The sequence below is a fragment of the Protomyctophum parallelum genome, assembly GCF_964188405.1.
Source record: "Protomyctophum parallelum genome assembly, chromosome: 2".
NCBI lineage: Eukaryota > Metazoa > Chordata > Actinopteri > Myctophiformes > Myctophidae > Protomyctophum > Protomyctophum parallelum.
In genome coordinates, this window is record NC_139699.1 from 44,151,239 (window position 1) to 44,174,339 (window position 23,101).

At 43.4% G+C, this 23,101-nt stretch overlaps 1 protein-coding gene across 1 annotated transcript in view; it reads right to left on the reverse strand.

The window, feature by feature from the left end:
- ush2a (Usher syndrome 2A (autosomal recessive, mild)) overlaps window positions 1-23,101 on the reverse strand; it is a gene marked incomplete at both ends in the record, with an annotated part of 385,038 nt that overhangs the window by 166,550 nt on the left and 195,387 nt on the right. The window contains 2 exon segments of the mRNA XM_083759320.1: window positions 17,178-17,320; window positions 21,073-21,235. Coding sequence (XP_083615446.1) covers window positions 17,178-17,320; window positions 21,073-21,235 — 306 coding nt within the window.

Sequence of the window (23,101 nt, forward strand, 5' to 3'; positions counted from 1 at the left end):
GTGTGTGTGTGTGTGCGCGCGAGAGAGAGATCAATAATTTATATTATATCAGTTGTATGATATCGATATGCATGCGCGCGGACATCCCTGATCCGACCTGTCATGTGCCGGTCGTCATGTGTGTGTGTGTGTGTGTGTGTGTGTGTGTGTGTGTGTGTGTCGGTCGGTAGCTATGTTGATTGTTGAAACATGGGCACCGTGAATCATACCTTTATTTATGCAATATGTTGCACGTGTTTTGTGATTGGTTTGCTGCGTTCTGAATCGATAAACCAATGGCATATAGATTAGATTTATTTGAGGGAATCATTTCAATTGGTTTATTGCGTTCATGTAGGCCTATCGATGAACCTCATAGCAAAAGTTGAAAGACAGTAGATAGCCTATGTTTATAGATAGATAAAACACAATCCCCCCGTGTGTGTGTGTGTGTGTGTGTGTGTGTATGTGTGTGTGTGTGTGTGTGCGCGAGAGAGATCAATATAATATTATAATTATAATATTATAATAATAATCAGTTGAATGATATGCATGCGGACATCCATGATCCTCCGACTGTAAATGATAATGTGAAAAATCTAATTAATTATACATCATTTGGAAGTCCCTGACATGAGAAAAACTGGATTAAACTGATATGAACTAAATTATATGATACTGACATGATACTGACATGATACTGGCCATGATACTGACATGATACTGACATGATACTGACCATGATACTGACATGATACTGACATGATACTGTCATGATACTGACATGATACTGACCATGATACTGACATGATACTGACATGATACTGACATGATACTGACCATGATACTGACATGATACTGACATGATACTGTCATGATACTGACATGATACTGACCATGATACTGACATGATACTGACATGATACTGACATGATACTGACCATGATACTGACATGATACTGACCATGATACTGACCATGATACTGACCATGATACTGACCATGATACTGACATGATACTGACATGATACTGGCCATGATACTGACATGATACTGACCATGATACTGACATGATACTGACATGATACTGGCCATGATACTGACCATGATACTGACATGATACTGACATGATACTGGCCATGATACTGACATGATACTGACATGATACTACCATGATACTGACATGATACTGACATGATACTGACCATGATACTGACATGATACTGACCATGATACTGACATGATAAAAAAAAAAATATATATATATATATATATATATAAATAATAATATTTATATTAATATAAATGATAATAAAAAAATAAAAATAAAAAAATAAATAATAATAAATAAATAAAATTATAAATAAATAAATAAATCATTGTGCCAACTAGTAGGCTAGGCATACTTTAATTTAATTAATTAATAACTTTCACAACTATTTATTTATTTATTATTTTATTTATTTATTCTTTTATTTATTTATTATTTTATTTATTTACTTATTTTTATTTTCAGTATCATGTCAGTATCATGGCCAGTATCATGTCAGTATCATGGTCAGTATCATGTCAGTATCATGGCCAGTATCATGTCAGTATCATGGTCAGTATCATGTCAGTATCATGGTCAGTATCATGTCAGTATCATGGTCAGTATCATGTCAGTATCATGGTCAGTATCATGTCAGTATCATGGTCAGTATCATGTCAGTGTCATGGTCAGTATCATATCATTTAGTTCATATCAGTTTAATCCAGTTTTTCTCATGTCAGGGACTTCCAAATGATGTATAATTAATTAGATTTTTCACATTATCATTTACAGTCGGAGGATCATGGATGTCCGCATGCATATCATTCAACTGATATAATATTATATTGATCTCTCTCGCGCGCACACACACACACACACACACACACCCACACACACACACACACACACACGGGGGGGGATTGTGTTTTATCTATCTATAAACATAGGCTATCTACTGTCTTTCAACTTTTGCTATGAGGTTCATCGATAGGCCTACATGAACGCAATAAACCAATTGCGCATCTGCTTAAACTGCCTGTTTTCTCTCAGCTCAAGCCAGCTTGAGTGACAGGTACCTTGTACACGCCCACTTTCTCAAAAAAAAGCAGCTTCGAAATGAGTTCAGCTTTGCTTTCATTTCCAGCTTTGGCCGGTCGGAACGGGGCTTTAGAGGGTTAAGGACCAGAGCTACAGGATACCCGCTTCAGTGACTGACTTTGTATCCTTGCAAACAAAATTACTTCAGACAGTGAACGAAACCGCATAATTTGAGACACACAGTCTCACTCAATCAGTGACTGTATATCCCTGCAAATGAACTACTGAATATTTAGAAGGAAATCTGATTGCAGAGATTAACTCTAACTCAATACATCTAGTATTAAACAGTGCTGCCCCTGCTAATCATTTATTAAGTATAGTCATTTAAACTATTATTTATTGCCATAATTTTATTGCAAAACCGATATTTCTTTTTGTAAAAAGCCATTGTTTTATGACCCACAGCTGGTTGAACAGCAGTCACAGTGTCACTCAGCATCTAAGTTACTTTAAGGCAGAACTGCAGTTATCAGTGTTGAAATCTGTTGGCTGCCTTGCGGGTACTTACATTTAAAGACACGTTGATTTCCTAATTTAAATTTGAACTTTGCATGCATTTTTGTAGGATAACCATGAACCGATGATGTTTGGCCTTGTGCTCAGTTTGGGTTCTTTTCTGAATGTTCCCTTGATTTTAGACAGCAGACAATCCTAATAAACATTACCATATATTTAGCCGTTGTTGGTTCTAATGTGGACTATTCAATTTCAAGTTCCATTTTACTCTTCAGATATACAATAAGGTCTAATCCAATGTGTGTAAGGACGCACACACACACACACACACACACACACACACACACACACACACACACACACACACACACACACACACACACACACACACACACACACACACACACACACACACACGCTTTTTCCATCTCCCACACAAATAAACAACAGGATAAAAGTGGTGATGTAAAGCTTGGCTGGGTTTACAGATCACAAATAGCCCACCATCAGGGTATCTCTCTCTCTCTCTCTCTCTCTCTCTGTGTGTCCATTGCTCTCCTCTCACATGCCCCATCATCTCTCTCCCACTTTTCCCCTCACTCTGCCATGCCCCATGTTCTTTTGGACACACACTCTTCCACCCGACCACCTCTCTCTCTCTCTCTCTCTCTCTCTCTCTCTCTCTCTCTCTCTCTCTCTCTCTCTCTCTCTCTCTCCCCCCCCCCCCCCCCCACCCCCACCCCCACCTCTCCCTGCTAAATAAACAATGCAGAGAGTTGACCTTTTAGGTTAACAGGTTTTTATGCTGGCTCTACTCACCACTCACACTGATTCAATTACCAGCAAAGGTCCAGAGAACGCCACGAATACCCAAGGAGCCTGTCTGTCTGTCTGTCTGTCTGTCTGTCTGTCTGACTGTCTAACAGTGTCTGTCTGTCTGTCTGTCAGGCCTCACATAAACCAGACATGAAGAAATGACCATCATCCCTTCATCTCAAACAGACAGACAGACAGACAGACAGGCAGACATGCCACATCTCAGTCACCTTGACAGAGCCCCCCCCCCCCCCCCCAACCACTGAAAAAACCACCCCTCGTCCCCCCCCCCTCCTATCCCTCTATCATTCCCTCATCCCCCTCTCTCTCTCTCTCCCTAAGCGTTGTGTTGTGTTATTTGGGTTTACTGGGCCGTGTTAAACTCTGCAGTTTGAAGGGCTGTTAAGTTTTTCAATTGAAATTTTCATTTAAGATGCAGGCAGTTTTTTTCTCTCGCTCTCTCTCTCTCCTTTTTTTTCTCCTTTCTTTTTACTGACGCTTTATACTGCTCTGTGATAGGACGGAACAAATGCAGCGCCGTGGTGGCAACGCTACTGAACAAATGCAGCCGCCGCTTCATGGCCCCGCCTCCATCTCTCTCTCTCTCATCACCTCCGCTGTCTCTCCTCTTTGCATGTATCACTCCTTCTCTCTCGGTGTTCTCCCCTAACCCCCCCCTTATCCCTCCTTTCCTCTCTGTGTGCCCCCCCCCCCCAGTAAACCACAGTAGCAGCAGGCTGAAACAGGAGCGCAGGGCCACCAAGCCTTAAATCACATTTATAAGGATTTGGTTAGCATAGTAATAACACAATCAACTGACAAGGGCTGGGAGGTGGCGTGTGCGTGCGCGCGTGTGTGTGTGCGTGTGTGTGTGTGTGCGCGCACGTGTGTGTGTGTGTGTGTGTGTGTGTGTGAGTGTGTGCAACTGTGCATGTGTGTGACAGGGCTTTTGAAGGTGAGTCGAGGCTTGTAGGAGTCATAACGAGGACAAACGCTGAGCTTTACTGTTACTGAGATGCTCTGAGTCTGTGTGTGTGTGTGTGTGTGTGTGTGTGTGTGTGTGTGTGTGTGTGTGTGTGTGTGTGTGTCAGAACGTGACAAGCAATACGCTCAGCATTTACATGACATTTCATATCATTACATTTTCTACCATCATATTTTTATGGAATTTTCTTCTTTACTAGATAGAATACAGATGATGGAAGACAAAGGTCACTTGCGTCATTAAATCATATCAAACAAAAATGTTTTATCCAAAAACAATAAAAATGACCAAACTGCTCTCTGCTGCTGTCATGCTGGATTATTCAACTGTCCGAATAATGTCACAAATGAAAAAGGAATTGAATTAATTGCAAAATATTTATTGATTTGATCTGAAGTTGAAAGTCATTTTCGGGCAATGATGATTCACCTCTATTTTCTCAGTTGTTGACACAAATGCACACACACATTATAGGAAGGTTTAAGTTCCTTTAGTGTCATTGGATGAAGCAGTTTACATGAAGTATATTCCATTCCTCGGTGTGTAAAACAACGAGGGGACCGCGCTCGCATTAATACTTCAAGGGTATGAAGAACAGAGGAAATCTCAATAATATTAACTTGACTAAATGCCAAGAAGGATTGTTTTATTCATGTGCTCACTCGTTCATTTAGTAACATGTATTCTGTGTGTGCTGTCATTACCTCTCTCTGTCTACCTCTCTCTCTCTCTGCTTCCTATCACTCTCATACAATTATGTTCATTTTGGTAAAACGGCACCTCATTCACGTTGTTTCTATCTCGTATTCTTGCACGCACAGGCAGGCAGTGGCACGCACGCACGCACACACACACACACACACACACACACACACACACACACACACACACACACACACACACACACACACACACACACACACACACACACACACACACACACACACACACACACACACACACACACACACACACACACACACACACACACACACACACACACACAGTGTGTTTCCCTCTGATCATTTGGACGGCGTGAACATGGGGTTGGACAGAGCAGAGCAGCAGGAATTCATAAAGACCAAATTACATTAAAAAGATGGATATAAAACTTTAATGGAATTATAAAAAGGAAGGAGGAAACAGGGGTCTCTCTCTCTCTCTCTCTCGGTTCTGTCATTAGCTCTGTCCTGTCTTCTCTACATTTCTTTTTACTTTCTCTTTACACAGTCTTCTTCTTCTTTCCTTTTTTCTTTTTACCTCAACTGGCTCTTTCCTTACCTTTTCTCTCTTTCTCTCTATTTCTCTCTCTCTCTCTCTCTCTCTCTCTCGTGAATACTTAAAGGCTTGATCTGTCGAGCACGAGAGGTGAAAACCGCTATGCACTCCAATCAGGGGGGGGGGGGGGGGGGGAGAGAGAGAGAGAGAGAGATGTAGAAAAGGAGTAGGAATAAAGAATGAGGAGAATGAACAAAGGGGACAGAGACCATGTGAAAGAGGAGAAAAGCGAGAGTGAGACAAAAAGAGACAGAATAACCCATGTTTTACCCGAGATCAGATTCTAAAAATATCTTCTACATCCTGACAGTTTTCTGAAAAAGCTATGTTTCTACGTCAGTCGTTCTTTGATTTTTCAAAAATAGCAGACCTACAAGCTCGTAGCGCGCCACTCGGTGGCGCGCTATGAGCTTGTAGATCTGCTATTTTTCAATAGCTAAAGCATAACATAATGCTAACATCAAAAGGGGGTTCCCGCCCAAGATGGGATAAAAGGGGAAGAGGTGATGATGGAACACATGGAATTCATGTTATTTAATGAAGGTCCGTTTCCAACCATGCACTGTGTAATGAAGTGGGAGGCTTGGGTGCTTTACAAGGTTACAGACTGACAGCAGACCAGTAAAACTAGAGAAAAAAGAGCGCAATCTGTTAAGAGTCACTACGAAACCTGTATTGTTGAGGGGTGTCCGCGCAGCAGGACAAGAATATATATTCTTTTGTAGTTTGCTGCATTTGAGTGATTTTGCAGCCACTGCCTCACATGTGTTAAATGGCATGTTCGCTAATTTGTGCAAATGATTGAACACTGTGTGAGCGTGTGCACGTGTGTGTGTCTGTGTACTTGATGACAAAGTTTAATAATGGTCAGTCAGAGCAGCTAAAGCAGAAGTCACCTTAAACTATATCTTCAAATGAATGTGAATATGGAAGGTAAAAAAAAAACAGGCGCTAAGCTTGTCGTCCTTTTACAGTGAGAGAGGATTAGGGAAGGGATGGAGACTGTCCTGCCGTCGCTGTGGCGGGCGGGAGAGACGGAGGGCTTTAAGGCGACAAATTGCACATCAACGCTGGGACGCAAATCCAATCTGCCTGGAGTTGGTTTTCTCCCTATCATGGGTTTAAATCCCATCTCATTCAAAGCTCCTCTTTTCTTTGCCGCGTGTGTATTCTATTACGATAAAAGATAATTAGAATATCCAATGCATACGGTAAACTTCAACGGTGAAGTAGGCCTATATACATATGTTTATGTATAAGGCCGAGTTTGATTCGGGATTCCATTTGAATTCAGAGTTTGACGTTCTAATTTAAGTTTGTCTCCTCCGGCGTGGTTTGAACAAAGTATGTAGTATAGCAATGAATCGATAATCACATTACTACTAAATGTCTTTGCTGATCATAACACATGTCTATAACACAACACATTCATTAACAGGACCTGACATCAAATCAATTTAACATCTCTCTGATAGGAAACAGTATTTTTACAGAAACAGTATTAGTTTTTATAATGGCAGTCTTTCACACGTGCAAAAGTTACAGTGTAGTTAAGTGTACCACGGGTCAGCTGGCTAGGTCTACCAAACATAACGTGTTACTGTACAGTACATACAGTAACACAACTACTATTTGTGGCATAACTAAGAACAATAACTGGTTACCTTTTCCCGTTCAGTAACACTGCTTATATTTACTGTGATTTACCTGCATTACATTGTCATGGGGAGAGAGTATGTTTTGCACTCCGTCCGTCCGTCCGTGTGTCCGTCCGTCCGTGAACAGCTAATCTCCGGAACCGTTTTTTACACACACACTCCCTGGATGCCAACGATGAACCTCTACCCCAAAATTTCCAGAATGGCCTGTTATAGCACCACCAGGAGGCCAACTTTTCAAAAACACATTTTTTACTCCAGATTCTGTCCAAAAATACCGCAAATCGTTACACAGTATCTCTATAGTCATGTTTTCAAGACATTTCAGATATTTCATATTCCATCCTAATTGGCTAACATTGGCTTTCAAAGTTTGCAGGATTGGCCCTTTTGAAACAAAACGCCTCAAATCATGAACGCAGCGTACAATTTACGTGAAATCTTTCACAGACTTTCCTACTAGGCTGAGGAATATATTCCACCCTTTTCACATTGGCCTGTTATAGCGCCACCAACAGGTGGATTTTTTTAAAACACATTTTTGGAACAAAATGACTCAAATCATCCAATTGCCGTTAATGGTGTAAGAACAAATGGCACCCTTTTCACGTTGGCCTATTATAGCGCCACCAGGAGGCCACAACCTGATCTGGCCTGGTGGAGACCTGTGCACTGAGGGGCACTTTTTCTAGTTGTCCAATGGTTTGGTCTAGTGCTGCCAACAAGGATGTAGTTACAATTGGTCCAAAATAGAGCTGCATTGTATTTCTCTGTGCTGTACAAAAAGAACACCAATACTAGATAAAGTGCCCCTCGGGGCACAGGTCTCCACCGGGCCAGGTCAGGTTGTGGCCTCCTGGTGGCGCTAAAATTTGTTCTTACACCATTGATGGCAATTGGATGATTTGAGGCATTTTGTTCCAAAAATGTGTTTTGCTGTTGTGTTGGTGGCGCTATAACAGGTTATGTGAAGAGGGTGGGATATATTCCTCAGCCTAGTAGGAAAGTCTGTGAAAGATTTCACGTAAATTGCATGCTGCATTCACAATTAGAGGCTTTTTTTTTCAAAAGGGTCCAATCCTGCAAACTTTGAAAGACAATGTTAGCCAATTAGGATGGAATATGAAATATCGGACAGATCCATCTTGAACACATGACTATAGAGAGAGTATGTAACGATTTGGAGTAATATCCAAAAATGTGTTTTTAAAAAGTCAGCCTCCTGGTGGCGCTATAACAGGCCGTTCTGGATATTGTGGGGCAGAGGTTCATCGTTGGCATCCAGGGAGTGCCTTCGGCCTGGTGGAGACAAACATACTCTCTCCACCATGCCTTCGGCCTGGTGGAGACAAACATACTCTCTCCCCATGCCTTTGGCCTGGTGGAGACAAACATACTCTCTCCTCATGCCTTCGGCCTGGTGGAGACAAACATACTCTCTCCCCATGCCTTCGGCCTGGTGGAGACAAACATACTCTCTCCCCATGCCTTCGGCCTGGTGGAGACAATAATGCATGCCACTTTGGGGTGGCCTCTGTTGGAGGATAGACTTTGTGTTTGCATGCTGTATTTTGTCAGAGGCATTATTTCATCTAGAGTCCTGGCTGCATGTCCTGCATGGCCGGCTGAAGTTTAGCTCCGATGAACACGCCTACAACACCCAGACATTCATCACAAGATCTCTTTATACGTTTCCCATCTCAAACACTAATGCAATACAATGCAACAACACAACACACAGTAATGTATAGAGCAATGCAAGAGCTGGTAGTGGTCCTACATACAGGGCTGGCAACAAGCACATCTGATTTAGAAAATCTAATTAAATAAATATCTCATGTAATCTGCTTTTTGATTACTGTACTGTACACTGTTTTTTTTTAAATATATATTTTTTATCCCACAATTTTGTAACCCATTTTTCACCCCTGTGTCAATCATCTAATGCAGGGGTGCCCACACTTTTTTGACTCGAGGTCTACTTTTAAAATTGCCAGCTCAAGGTGATCTACCAACCAAAAAAATATTATCCCATTGCTTAAAATACTCAAAATAAATAACATTAAGGCATTAGGACTGTTTCAAAATCAATTATATTTATTTACCGGGCCTCCAAATGATCGTCCGTCAACGTGGAACGATATTTGGACTTAATTATCTTCATGTGGGAAAACGCTGATTCACATAAATATGTGGAGCCAAATAACGCTGTGAGCGAGACTGCACAAGTCCTGATTTTTGGATACTTTTCCTCCACGAGTAAGTTCCAAAACTCTCCATCGCGGGCGCGCAACTTTAACTGTATGTCAGCCTGCAGCGCCATGATCTCATTCTCCAACGCAGAAGAGTTCATGTTAAAAAGTGTTGCTATTTTCGAGGCAATGGAATCAACATCAGCTTCTGAATGGGAAGCACATGAATGTAGCGATGGGCTCGAGCAAGGCAAATGCACTAACGCAGTTGGACTTGCAATGTGACATCGTGAAAAAATAATCTTATTCCCACTCTGCATGGAAGTGATATGTTTTAGGCTTCTTTGCCGCGCGCATCTTGCTATATGAACAATGATGGATAGATATCCTTTTAATTTGTTTGTTTGTTCCCCAAACAAGGCACTGCATTGTGGGGGGTTTTAAAGCCGCCGCCGCGCCGCCGCCTGCCCGAGGCGAGGATTGTTTTTTTGTTTTTTTTTTGTTAATGGCAGGGCCAAGCGGTCTACCTGCGCAGCGCTTGCGATCGACTGGTCGACCGCGTTCGACGTAATGGGCACCCCTGATCTAATGTGATCCTGGGCTCTACACACCCTCCACCAACCTAGTCCCCATATATGGGGGACAAGGGGAGAGCAACGGACTTGAACTCATGCTTCCTTCATGCCTGAGTGTCCAAGTTGCTCCTTTTACACCTGACAGGGGGGAGTTTCCCTGGTTGGACGTAGCACGTGGAAGGAACACGTTATTCTAACCAGTTCCTTTCCCCTCCATCAGGCGCCCCGGCTGGCCAGGGGGAGGCAGTTTAGTGACCAGGATTACTGCATGCTTTTTGTGAGGGTACCTACCCTAGGGGACACGGGGAGAACATGCAAACTCCACACAGAAAGGCCCTTTCGCCAACCCCGCCTTCGGGTATGGGCACTGATGACGCGGAGGAGGAAACACGCCGCCAGCACCCACAGCGCCCCGAGCGGGAATCGAACCCAGGACCTTCTAGCTGTGAGGCGACAGCACTATTGTTTAATGTTTCTTGCAGTTGACTATGACAAACTTGCAAAACATGTCCGTCTGTCAGTCGTGTCACGCCTCCATATATGGATATCAGTCCATCACGCCTCGTGACATCACGTCTCCATATGGCCTTCTCCATATATGAAGATAACGACACTGACCTCATCAAACCCTGGATAGCCATACATGGAGAGGATTGGATCATCACCTAGATCTGCACACCGTATATATGGAGCCGGCCAGCAACTCTACTGTACATCTGACCTCAAACCCTTAGCTCTCCTTCGATGTCTCACTTTTGACTGATACCTGTTCATTCGACAGGCCCTCATCAAACCCTGTACACTATAGCTGCCCCCGCTTCCTCCCTTAGATCTCCATATATGGAGCTGACCTGTTCTGACAATCCATATGTTGATCTGACCTCATCAAACCTTAACCTGTATACACTCAAGACATGCTTCATATATGCATGACAGAAGCTAATCGCCCTCAGGGCGTGTTACTGTATCTGTATACTGTATCTGTATTTGTAAACCTGAAATTGTAACTATGGTTGTTGAGATATCATTAAGATGTTATATTTATGCAATGATATATACTACACACACCATCAAGATTGATAAACATTTTAAGATTTGTTTCATGTTACATGTAATGCCATTTATTTCTGTGTGGACCCCAGGAAGAATAACTGCTGCTAAGGTATACTCTAGCTAACAGTCACATACATACACTACTAAGAGGAAAGCTTGTTGTAATTCTATTAAATAGAATAAAATAAGTGCCACCGACAAACGTGTTCACATATTAATAGGGTGCCATGTCCCGGGCCGTCCATTACGGAGACACTCCGTGCCGTTGCACGCCGTAGAGAATAAATCAAGGTGCGTGATCCAGCACGCGAATAACATAAATGCCACCAACAACAATGCTCACTAATATTAATAGCGACTGTCCATTACAGAGAATCACAAGCAACGCTGTAAATAATGACGCCGAGCCACATGATACATGATCCAGACCATGCAGCAACTGTGCCATGTTTGACGTGAGTTATTAACGCAACTCTGCATCGACGAGCCTGAGCCCCGGCTCGACTTATTAATAAAAGATGGCCAGAGCCCGGTGCTATGTATAATCAACGGGACGGGACCCGTCTGGCCCCCGGCCGGGCTGGCAGAATTCTACCCTACATGTATATGTCAGCGGATTCACCTGTTATCACTGTCATGGTCATGTCCTGAGCCCCTCTGTTTGTCCATGAGTTTCCTGTCTCTCCCAAGTCCTTCTCCTCTGACTCTGATTGCCCTGAGTGCCATCACCTGTGGGGACCAGCTGAGCCAGGTTGGGTGATGAGCTCCAGTGACTATTTAAACTCTGCTTTGTGTTTGTTCAGTGCTGGATCTTAAGTTAGTGTCAGGTTTTATGTTCAGTGTATGTACTTCTGTTATCCTATGTCATTTCCCAAGTAAAGTCAAGTTTATGTGATCTTCTTGTCCTGCCTTTGTTTGAGTTTCCTGCACTTGGGTCCTAACACCTGCAAACCGTGACAATCACTGTATTAAATAGATGAAATCAACCGTTATTGGGACGTTGGAATACGACGTTGGAATACGGCCAATAACCCACTTGGCCACTAAACCACAACAGACCATCACCCACTAAACCACAACAGACCATCACCCACTAAACCACAACAGACCATCACCCACTAAACCACAACAGACCATCACCCACTAAACCACAACAGACCATCACCCACTAAACCACAACAGACCATCACCCACTAAACCACAACAGACCATCACCCACTAAACCACAACAGACCATCACCCACTAAACCACAACAGACCATCACCCACTAAACCACAACAGACCATCACCCACTAAACCACAACAGACCATCACCCACTAAACCACAACAGACCATCACCCACTAAACCACAACAGACCATCACCCACTAAACCACAACAGACCATCACCCACTAAACCACAACAGACCATCACCCACTAAACCACAACGGACCATCACCCACTAAACCACAACAGACCATCACCCACTAAACCACAACGGACCATCACCCACTAAACCACAACGGACCATCACCCACTAAACCACAACAGACCATCACCCACTAAACCACAACAGACCATCACCCACTAAACCACAACGGACCATCACCCACTAAACCACAACAGACCATCACCCACTAAACCACAACGGACCATCACCCACTAAACCACAACGGACCATCACCCACTAAACCACAACAGACCATCACCCACTAAACCACAACAGACCATCACCCACTAAACCACAACGGACCATCACCCACTAAACCACAACGGACCATCACCCACTAAACCACAACAGACCATCACCCACTAAACCACAACGGACCATCACCCACTAAACCACAACAGACCATCACCCACTAAACCACAACGGACCATCACCCACTAAACCACAACAGACCATCACCCACTAAACCACAACAGACCATCACCCACTAAACCACAACGGACCATCACCCACTAAACCACAACGGACCATCACCCACTAACCCACAACAGACCATCACCCACTAAACCACAACAGACCATCACCCACTAAACCACAACGGACCATCACCCACTAAACCACAACAGACCATCACCCACTAAACCACAACAGACCATCACCCACTAAACCACAACGGACCATCACCCACTAAACCACAACGGACCATCACCCGCTAAACCACAACAGACCATCACCCACTAAACCACAACAGACCATCACCCACTAAACCACAACGGACCATCACCCACTAAACCACAACAGACCATCACCCGCTGTATTGAATTCCATATAGGGACGGCGGCGGTGGCTCAGGGGTAGAGGTTGCCAGTTTGAACCTGGGCTCCCCCAGAGTTAGTGTCGAAGTGTCCTTGAGCAAGACACTGAACCCCTAATTGCTCCCGATGTGCTGGTTGGTGCCTTGCATGGTTTCCGCCGCCATCGGTGTATGAATGTGTGTGTGAATGGGTGAATGTAATGCACCATCTATGTAAAGCGCCTTGGATAAAGACACTATATAAATGCACCATTTACCATTTTATATATATACGAAAGCCTGCTTGCGTGATAAAGCTATTCCAATCTAAAGAAAACTACAGTAGATGGTGCAAACGACCTACTATACCTGTATATAGCCATCATAGTGGGAGATAAATCAAGGTGGGAACATGTGACGTTCAGAAAGCGACGGGTGTAAAACATTGTGTGTGATACAAAGAGACAGACAAGAAGTTAGAAGACAGAGTCATGTCACCTTGTCTGTCCTCCCAGCATCCCTCCGACACATTACTCTGAACAATCTCTCACAATGCTGTTAATTCACTGTTTCACCTTGATGGGCCCCAAACCGACAGTCTGTCTGTGTGCATGTGTGTGTGTGTGTGTGTGTGTGTGTGTGTGTGTTGACAGGGGTATGAGAAGACATTTATTAGCATTGCCATCAGACACTAAAACCTCCCATACTTTGCATTGGCTGTGTCGCGCGTGTGTGTGTGTGTGTGTGTGTGTGTGTGTGTGTGTGTGTGTGTGTGTGTGTGTGTGTGTGTGTGTGTGTGTGTGTGTGTGCACGTGAGTGAGTGTGTGTGTGTGTGTGTGTGTGTGTGTGCGTGAATGGCTTTCTAAGATGATGTCATGTGGTAGCCAAGTCTATGGACTTTTAATGTTTGTTTAGGGCAGTAAATGACAACGTAAGACGTCATCTGGCTGATATATTATAAATACATCATTTAATAATTTATAAAAAGTTTCATACAAGAAACAAGCATCAACATGGGAACATCAGCATGAGAACGTCAACATGAGAACATGATAACGTCAACATGAGAACATGAGAACATCAACATGAGAACATGAGAACATCAACATGAGAACATGAGAACATCAACATGATAACATGAGAACATCAACATGAGAACATGAGAACGTGAACATGAGAACATGAGAATGTCAACATGAGAACATGAGAATGTCAACATGAGAACATGAGAACGTCAACATGAGAACATGAGAACGTCAACATGAGAACATCAACATGAGTACGTCAACATGAGAACATGAGAACAGGAGAACGTCAACATGAGAACGTCAACATGAGAACATGAGAACATGAACATGAGAACATGATAACATGAGAATGTCAACATGAGAACATGAGAACGCCAACATGAGAACATGAGAACGTCAACATGAGAACATGAGAACGTCAACATGAGAACATCAACATGAGTACGTCAACATGAGAACATGAGAACAGGAGAACGTCAACATGAGAACATGATAATGTCAACATGATAACGTCAACATGAGAACATCAACATGAGAACATGAGAACGTCAACATGAGAACAGGAGAACAGGAGAACGTCAACATGAGAACAGGAGAACGTCAACATGAGAACGTCAATATGAGAACATGATAACGTCAACATGAGAACATCAACATGAGAACATGATAACGTCAACATGATAACATGAGAACGTCAACATGAGAACGTCAACATGAGGACATGATAACGTCAACATGAGAACATCAACATGAGAACATGAGAACGTCAACATGAGAACGTCAACATGAGAACATGATAACGTCAACATGAGAACATGAGAACGTCAACATGAGAACGTCAACATGAGAACGTCAACATGGGGACATGATAACGTCAACATGAGAACATCAACATGAGAACATGAGAACGCCAACATGAGAACATGATAACGTCAACATGAGAACGTCAACATGAGAACATGAGAACGTCAACATGAGAACATGATAACGTCAACATGAGAACATGAGAACGTCAACATGAGAACATGAGAACATCAACATGATAACATGAGAACATCAACATGAGAACATGAGAACGTCAACATGAGAACATGATAACGTCAACATGATAACGTCAACATGAGAACATGATAACGTCAACATGATAACGTCAACATGAGAACATGAGAACGTCAACATGAGAACATGATAACGTCAACATGATAACGTCAACATGAGAACATGAGAACGTCAACATGAGAACATGATAACGTCAACATGAGAACATCAACATGAGAACATGAGAACGTCAACATGAGAACATGAGAACGTCAACATGAGAACGTCAACATGAGAACATGAGAACGTCAACATGAGAATCTACATGACCCCAAAAACCTGCATGACCCACAACCACGCGACAATGTGGCAGCCACAGTGGGCACCTCTCACTTCACACAAGTGTGATATTATGCATGTGGGGGGGGGGGGGGCTCAAATATCCAATCATCATTTAAAATGGACGTGCAGATCATTCTCAATCTGGCTTTTTTGCACCTCCTATGTCCAGCTTTGAGGGTTTGTGCAAACACAAACATTGAAGGCGAAGGTGAGGTGATGTATGATGATAAGAGCGCCCCTCACCTCACACACGTGTGCTTTCTTTATAAACACACACAGAAATACAGACCTCTTCTATCACACAGATATGTGTCACTATCTCGCGCACGCACACGCACGCGCACACACACACACACACACACACACACACACACACACACACAGCAGTATAAATGTCTATATTAGTGTATCATTACAGTGACCTCTCCAATACTGCTGCACTGTCAAAGTCATACAGGGTGAACGACAACAGAGAGCTTTCTCTCTCTCTCTCTCTGTGTGTGTGTGTGTGTGTGTGTAGGTGTGTGATTGATAAGGCACATGAGGAGGTGTGTGCACGACACATGTTCTCAGTGTGTGTGTGTGTACTGGAGGCTGGAGGGAGGGAGAGAAATGGGACGCACGTTTGAACGATGGACACAGTGTGACCGAATGGACACATCTATTACTGTCCACACACACACACACACACACACACACACACACACACGCGCGTGTGTACTTTTGTGTGTGCACATGTGAACACAGGATCATGTTCTCCTTCATTGTGTGGATTTACATGCATTTACAGTTAGAGGAGGGCTGCAGGGGGTCTGAACCTGCATAGCAAATTAAATATGAAATAAGACAATTAATGTAGTGTGTGTGTGTGTGCAGTGTGTGTGCGTGTGTGTGTGCGTGTGTGCGCACATGTGCGTGTGCATTCGCATAAAGCATTTGTGTACAGAAGTCTATGTGCATTTACAGTACAGTATCCGTGTGTGAGTGTGTGTGTGTGTGTGTGTGTGCATGCTGATAAATGTGTGTGCATGAATATGCATGCAGGCCTGTTTGTGCATGTGCACGGAATGTATGCAAATCCCGGCCTGCTTAATGATAATGTATGTGATAATAGCACAGCGCTAATTAATTTATAACTTTGCACTGAGGAGGCTGTTCCACGGGCTAATATGATTCTATTATAGCAATTAGCCCACAATGACACTGGCTAGGTCACACACACACACACACACACACATACACACACACACACACACACACACACACACACAGCACCATTTCTCCATTAAATTCTCTCATCACCTTTTGGTTACAATGAGATCGATCTCTCACTCCGTCGTATACCTATATGTATATAATACACTGTATGCGCACGTGCGTGCGTGCATGTGTGTGTGTGTGTGCGTGCGTGCGTACTCACTGTCCTCTGCAGTGCGCAGGCTGATCCAGGGACTGCCGGTGCGTCCATGTGTGTGAGAAACCACCAGTCTGAACAGGTAGACGCTGAACGGGGAGAGACCCTCCACAGAGTACCAGTACCTATCAGTTACATTCTCCACGAGGCTGGACACACACACACACACACACACACATACACACACACACACACACACACACACACACACACACACACACACACACACGGATTAGACAAATATGCATGGACATGCAAACACACTAGATTATGAACTTGACCGATTAACCCATTCTGACCTGAGATCAGATTCTAAAAATGTCTTCTACATCCTGACAGTTTTCTGAAAAAGCTGTTTCTATGTCAGTGGTTCCTCGATTTTTCAAAAATAGCAGACTTACAAGCTCGTAGCGCGCCACTCGGTGGCGCGCTACGAGCTTGTAGATCTGCTATTTTTCAATAGCTAAAGCATAACATAATGCTAACACCAAAAGGGGTTCCCGCCTAAAATGGCTTGAATCAAAAAAGTGAATCAGCATATCGTTGTGATCATCACATGGTCAAGACATATAGGAGATGAGTGTACTTGATGTACTATATATCAGGTCTGTCTGTACTTTATCTGCACAGAAGAATGATAGGAAAGTGTACTTGATGTATACAGTAGGCTATCTACACATGTTCACTGTGCCTTCTATTATAGCCCCCTTTATTTCACCTAATTATGTACATAACCCTATATTGCACATGCCCTGTTTTTTCTTTTTTATTGTTTTACAACAAGGGTTCATTATAGTTTGCAATGATTAGAAAAAAATCACACCCCTGTGAAGTGAGGGAATGTAATCTTTGTGTAGGACAAAAACAGCCAATTTGCTCGTCTACATATAAATTGTCCATTCATTGGGAATTTAATCTTCGTGTAAGATGAAAATCTACACTATAGCTGTCAGCTGAATATAGGAGGGGCTAGCGTCGCTCAATTTTTTTTTTTTTAATATTACTCCTACAGATTTTGCCCAAACTTGGTACACACTGGGCTGTATTTTGCGTGTCTTAAGTACCAGGTCTTATTCCCCAACTTGAGTAAACTAAAGACCTGGAGGCGTGATCAATGCTCTTTGGCCACTCAGAATAGCCAAATTGCATTGATCACGCCTCCAGGTCTTTAGTTTACTCAAGTTAGGGAATAAGACCTGGTACTTAACCCTTGGCCTACAATTCACGGAAAAAACGGAATTAATCGAAAAATCTAAACCTCCCGTTAACGGAAAAAACGGAATGACAATCAATATCAGTTATCGCGGGGTCAAAAGAGCAAAAATTTATATATTTTCGCTAATATCACTAATGTTGGATGTAATTTACCAAAAAACGGCCGAAATCCGCGTGATCGTGCGCTATCGTGCACGCGCGCCGTCTCTATGTGCGTCGCTGTAAAAAATTTGATATTTTGCGATCTTTTGGGGTTGATTTGAGGTTAATTTGACTTAGTTATGAAAAATATAGCATTAGCTTAGCAATCCGGACCAGCCAAGCTATTGACTAGGGTCAAAATACTACAGGATGTTGTTGATCGTTGAACCGGAAGTGACTTAGGAAGATCCGTCTATTTTAGCCAAAATCAGCATAATGATGCTTTCCCGCCATCTGGTGGCGAATCGAGAGAATACATTTGCAATGAATGAAAAAAAAAAAACATCTCTTCAATCCACCAGATCTTTCTTGTATGTTAAAACGATGAATTAAAAATATGCCAATTTGTTACCCAAACAAAAAAATTGGGACTGGTAGTCCAAGGGTTAAGACACGCAAAATAGGCCCAGGCCGTAGCGTAACGGTCTGGGCACCGGACTGGTGATCCAGTCGCGGTGTGCCGCGGGTTCGACTCCCGGACCCGACACGGCCTTTACCGCATGTCATCCCCCCATCTCTCTCCCGTTTCCTGTCAGCCTACTTTCTATCCCTTAAAAAAAAAAAAAAAAAAATCAATAAAGGCGTAAGCCGCAAAAAAATATCTTAAAAAAAAAAAAAAAAGACACGCTAAATACAGCCCATTATCTCTATAGCCGTGTGATGGAGACAGATGGATCAGAACTCTTGGAGACCCCAGTCAATGACGTATATATATACAGTATAGGGTGGTGATGGTTAAATAAAAACTTTTTGAAATGTCTATGGGGAAAATGAATGGGGAATAATTTCCCGGTTTGAATCATTTACGTCGTTCTGAAAGGGGGCGGGACTGCGGCGTTCTATAACGATCCGCAATCTGGATATCCAGCAATTGGGAAGGACTGCTACTTGTTGTCAAAAGATTCATTTTGATTGTTTTAGATCTTCACATAATGTTAGACCACCATGCCAACAGCACAGCTTCACAAACGCATCACTGTTCGTTGTATGCTGCAGTGGGTTGGTTCCCATTGACATCCCGCAGGCTGCATCATTGGTATATTTTCATTTATAAAGGCATTCTTGCCCCCTTACATTTCCACCAAATTTAATTTGGTGAAACATTGTCTAAATCTCAGATCAAATGCCTGGCTACGGTGTGTAGTGCCAGCCTTCAAATCTGAGGGGGGTAAAAAGTGTCTTGCTTTCTTTGGCCCCTTGAATGACCTGCAATCCAGACTAACATTGGCCTCAAAAGTTTCTTTGATAAGTTTCAAAAGATTCATCTTAAATGTACAGTCCAACACCTGCACATGTTCGGACATGTAGGCTACTAGCCTTTGCATATGCCTTCATATTTATTTGTTCCTGTTTTAACATTGTGTATATTATGTGCACAATTTCTTGCACCCGGTCATTGCTAATTGTATACTTTGTATAAATTGCTTGAGGCAGCATTGAAGTGTCATTTAGTTTCTGCCTCTTGGCCAGTTCACACTTGTAAAAGAGACTCCGTCTCAATGTGTTACTGGTTAAATAACGGTTAAATAAATAAAAAAGAAAACATCACATCTGGCAGGCTTGAATACAATAAATGACAATATAAAGCCACCAGCTGAGCATGTTAAATGTATACCAGTGATATGAGACAATCTATGGCACATTCTCCCTGCATTTTTCATCAAACACCTCAAATAATCACACAACCCAATCCAATCGGCGGTTGAAAAGGGGAGGGAAAAAAAAGAAAAGAAGACTCAAAGAACGTTGTCATAAATGAGGGAGCAATACCCATTTAGCATCCGGCAGATGGAGGGAATGAGTGAATGAATAAATCAGAGAACAATGAGATTTCCATAGTGGAGGAGGGCAGGGCACTCTGATATATAATACATGTAGCTAGTCATTTATTTATCACCACACAATGAGAGCCTCCTCTTCTTGGATTAAATTGCAATTTGTTGTCAGGAAGCATGTAATGAATACATATCAAATGCACACCCTACCTCTCTCTCTCTCTCTCTCTCTCCCTCCCTCCCTCTCTCTCTCTCTCTCTCTCTCTCTCTCTCTCTCTCTCTCTCTCCCTCCCTCCCTCTCTCTCTCTCAACCTTTCTCCCCCTCTCACTACCATTTATTTCTGCGGTCCCTCTTTTCGTTCGTGTCTTTTTTACTCTTCCCCCGCTCCCATATTTCTCCCACCATCGTTCCATCTGTCTACCTTTCTCTCTCTCTCTCTGTCATATTCTTATGACACTTACTGTCTGACATGCCCCGGTGTGTGTGTGTGTGTGTGTGTGTGTGTGTGTGTGTGTGTGTGTGTGTGTGTGTGTGTGTGTGTGTGTGTGTGTGTGTGTGTGCGTGCATGCGTGCGCATCAATCACGTGTATCAATCACTTTTAATATAATACAGTTCTGTGTAACAACGTGTGCACATGTTCTACATGTGTTTGTCATATCATGTACAGCTATGTACGCATAACCTATACAGGCTGGTATGGTCTCTTACATGATGACAGGACTGCTTTCAGAAGTGTGATTCCGTTCAGCTTTCATGGACAAGCTGTAGCGGAGCAGGTCAGGAGAGTTGGTTCTGTCGGGGGGCGACCAGGACACGTTCAAACTGGTACCAGTGGAACCAGCCAGCCTGGGAGGGGACACACCAGCTGGAGCTGAGAGGAGAGGAGAGGAGAGGAGAGGAGAGGAGAGGAGAGGAGAGGAGAGGAGAGGAGAGGAGAGGAGAGGAGAGGAGAGGAGAGGAGAGGAGAGGAGAGGAGAGGAGAGGAGAGGAGAGGAGAGGAGAGGAGAGGAGAGGAGAGGAGAGGAGAGGAGAGGAGAGGAGAGGAGAGGAGAGGAGAGAGAAATCCAACAGTGAGCATACAGCTCCCAAACATTTTGGCTCAAGAAAGACCCACAACAGAAATTAGAATTTTGCCTCCATGGAACACAAACTAGTGAAACGTACTCATAAAAATGTGTCCACAACCCACACATGGGTCCCGACCCAGTGTTTGGGGACCGTAAAACACTCCATCGTGATGTTGTCGTTATTATGTGTGATCTCCAGTGGCGTGCACAGACATTTAGAGGGGCAGGTGCTCAAGTGAAAAGAAAGGGCACCTTATAGATTTTGGGGCCTAAATAATATATTAGAAGCTTTTTCTTTATCAAGAATTGATCAATGTCACCATGTTGGTCCACAAACTGTAGCGTTCAAAAGGGCACATTGATGTCCAGAGGGTCTATCTGTGCACGCCACTGGTGATCTCTAGCTGACCTGAGAACAGCTGCAGAGCAGAGAGGAGTGAACCTGAAGTGGAGATCGAGGGATAATGAAAAGAAATGTCTCCTTGTGTGTGACAGGGACATGCAGAGAGTGTTAGAGGGAGGCTGAAATCCCGTAAGAGGGCACTTTTGGGCAAAAATAGCGAAAAAAGCAGATATACAAGCTTACAACGTGTCGCGCTGCGGCACGCTGAGAGCTTGTAGATCAGCCATTTTTGGGGGCGCAACCCAGCACTCTTTAGCTATAGTGGAGATGCGGTGTGTAACGACATGGATTTCTAAATAAATTGCGCTCGGTTTCATGATATCAATAAAGTTCCATCCTTTTATTAAACTCCGTCCTGAGCATTGATAGGACAGAGAACTCAGTGTATGCCGCTCGGGGTGTTAACGAAGTGAAAGGAAGTGGGCTTCCTATTCCTATGCCACATTTTCCAATGGGTTTCCCCAGACTTTTCTTTTTGAGCCGAATGCGAACGATAATAAAAGCCTGGATAATACCGAGGCTATACCCTTAGCCCAGGGGTGGCCAAAAGGTATACGATCTACCAGTATAGATCACAAAGCTGTGCATGTAGATCACATGGCATGGCCAGGCTAAGGCTTCGCCTAACCTTAACCCTCACAGACACATGCCTATAACTTGACCTCTTTTGCACTGGCAGTAGCCTCAGTACCCAGTCTTTCATTTTCGTCCTGAAAGCCTGGAGGAACGGCATTGGCCCCTCTGGTCTATAGAAGTGGGAGTCAACCCTTCCGGGTGGGCGTCGCTCCAAATTATGTGACCTATCGCTACACTAGGGGGGGGGGGGGTTGTCCAGAACCGCCACAAAAGGCCTCTGCCCGGGCCAGACTCCATATTTTGGGCATGCCTGACAAATAACTCCATATATATGGGCATAAAAGGGGACACAGCTGACATCACTACATATAGACTCCATATTTGGTCATGCCTGACAAAGAAGTGCCCAGTGCCCCACGAGTACCGATCTTATAGAATAGATTAGATATTATAAAAGATGCTAAAACCCTACACCCTATAAAAGTTAATCTAACAGATACAGCATGCTGTACATCTAACCCCAACACTGACCATGACCATATATTCAATTACCCTAACCTTAGCGCCTTCTCAGGAGAATCAATGCTAACACACACGCACATGTGCGCGCACTTTGGATGAATAGCTTGACGTATATAAATTTGCTTCAACTGATTGGCTTTAAATGACTTGGCATTCAGTGGGGCTGTTT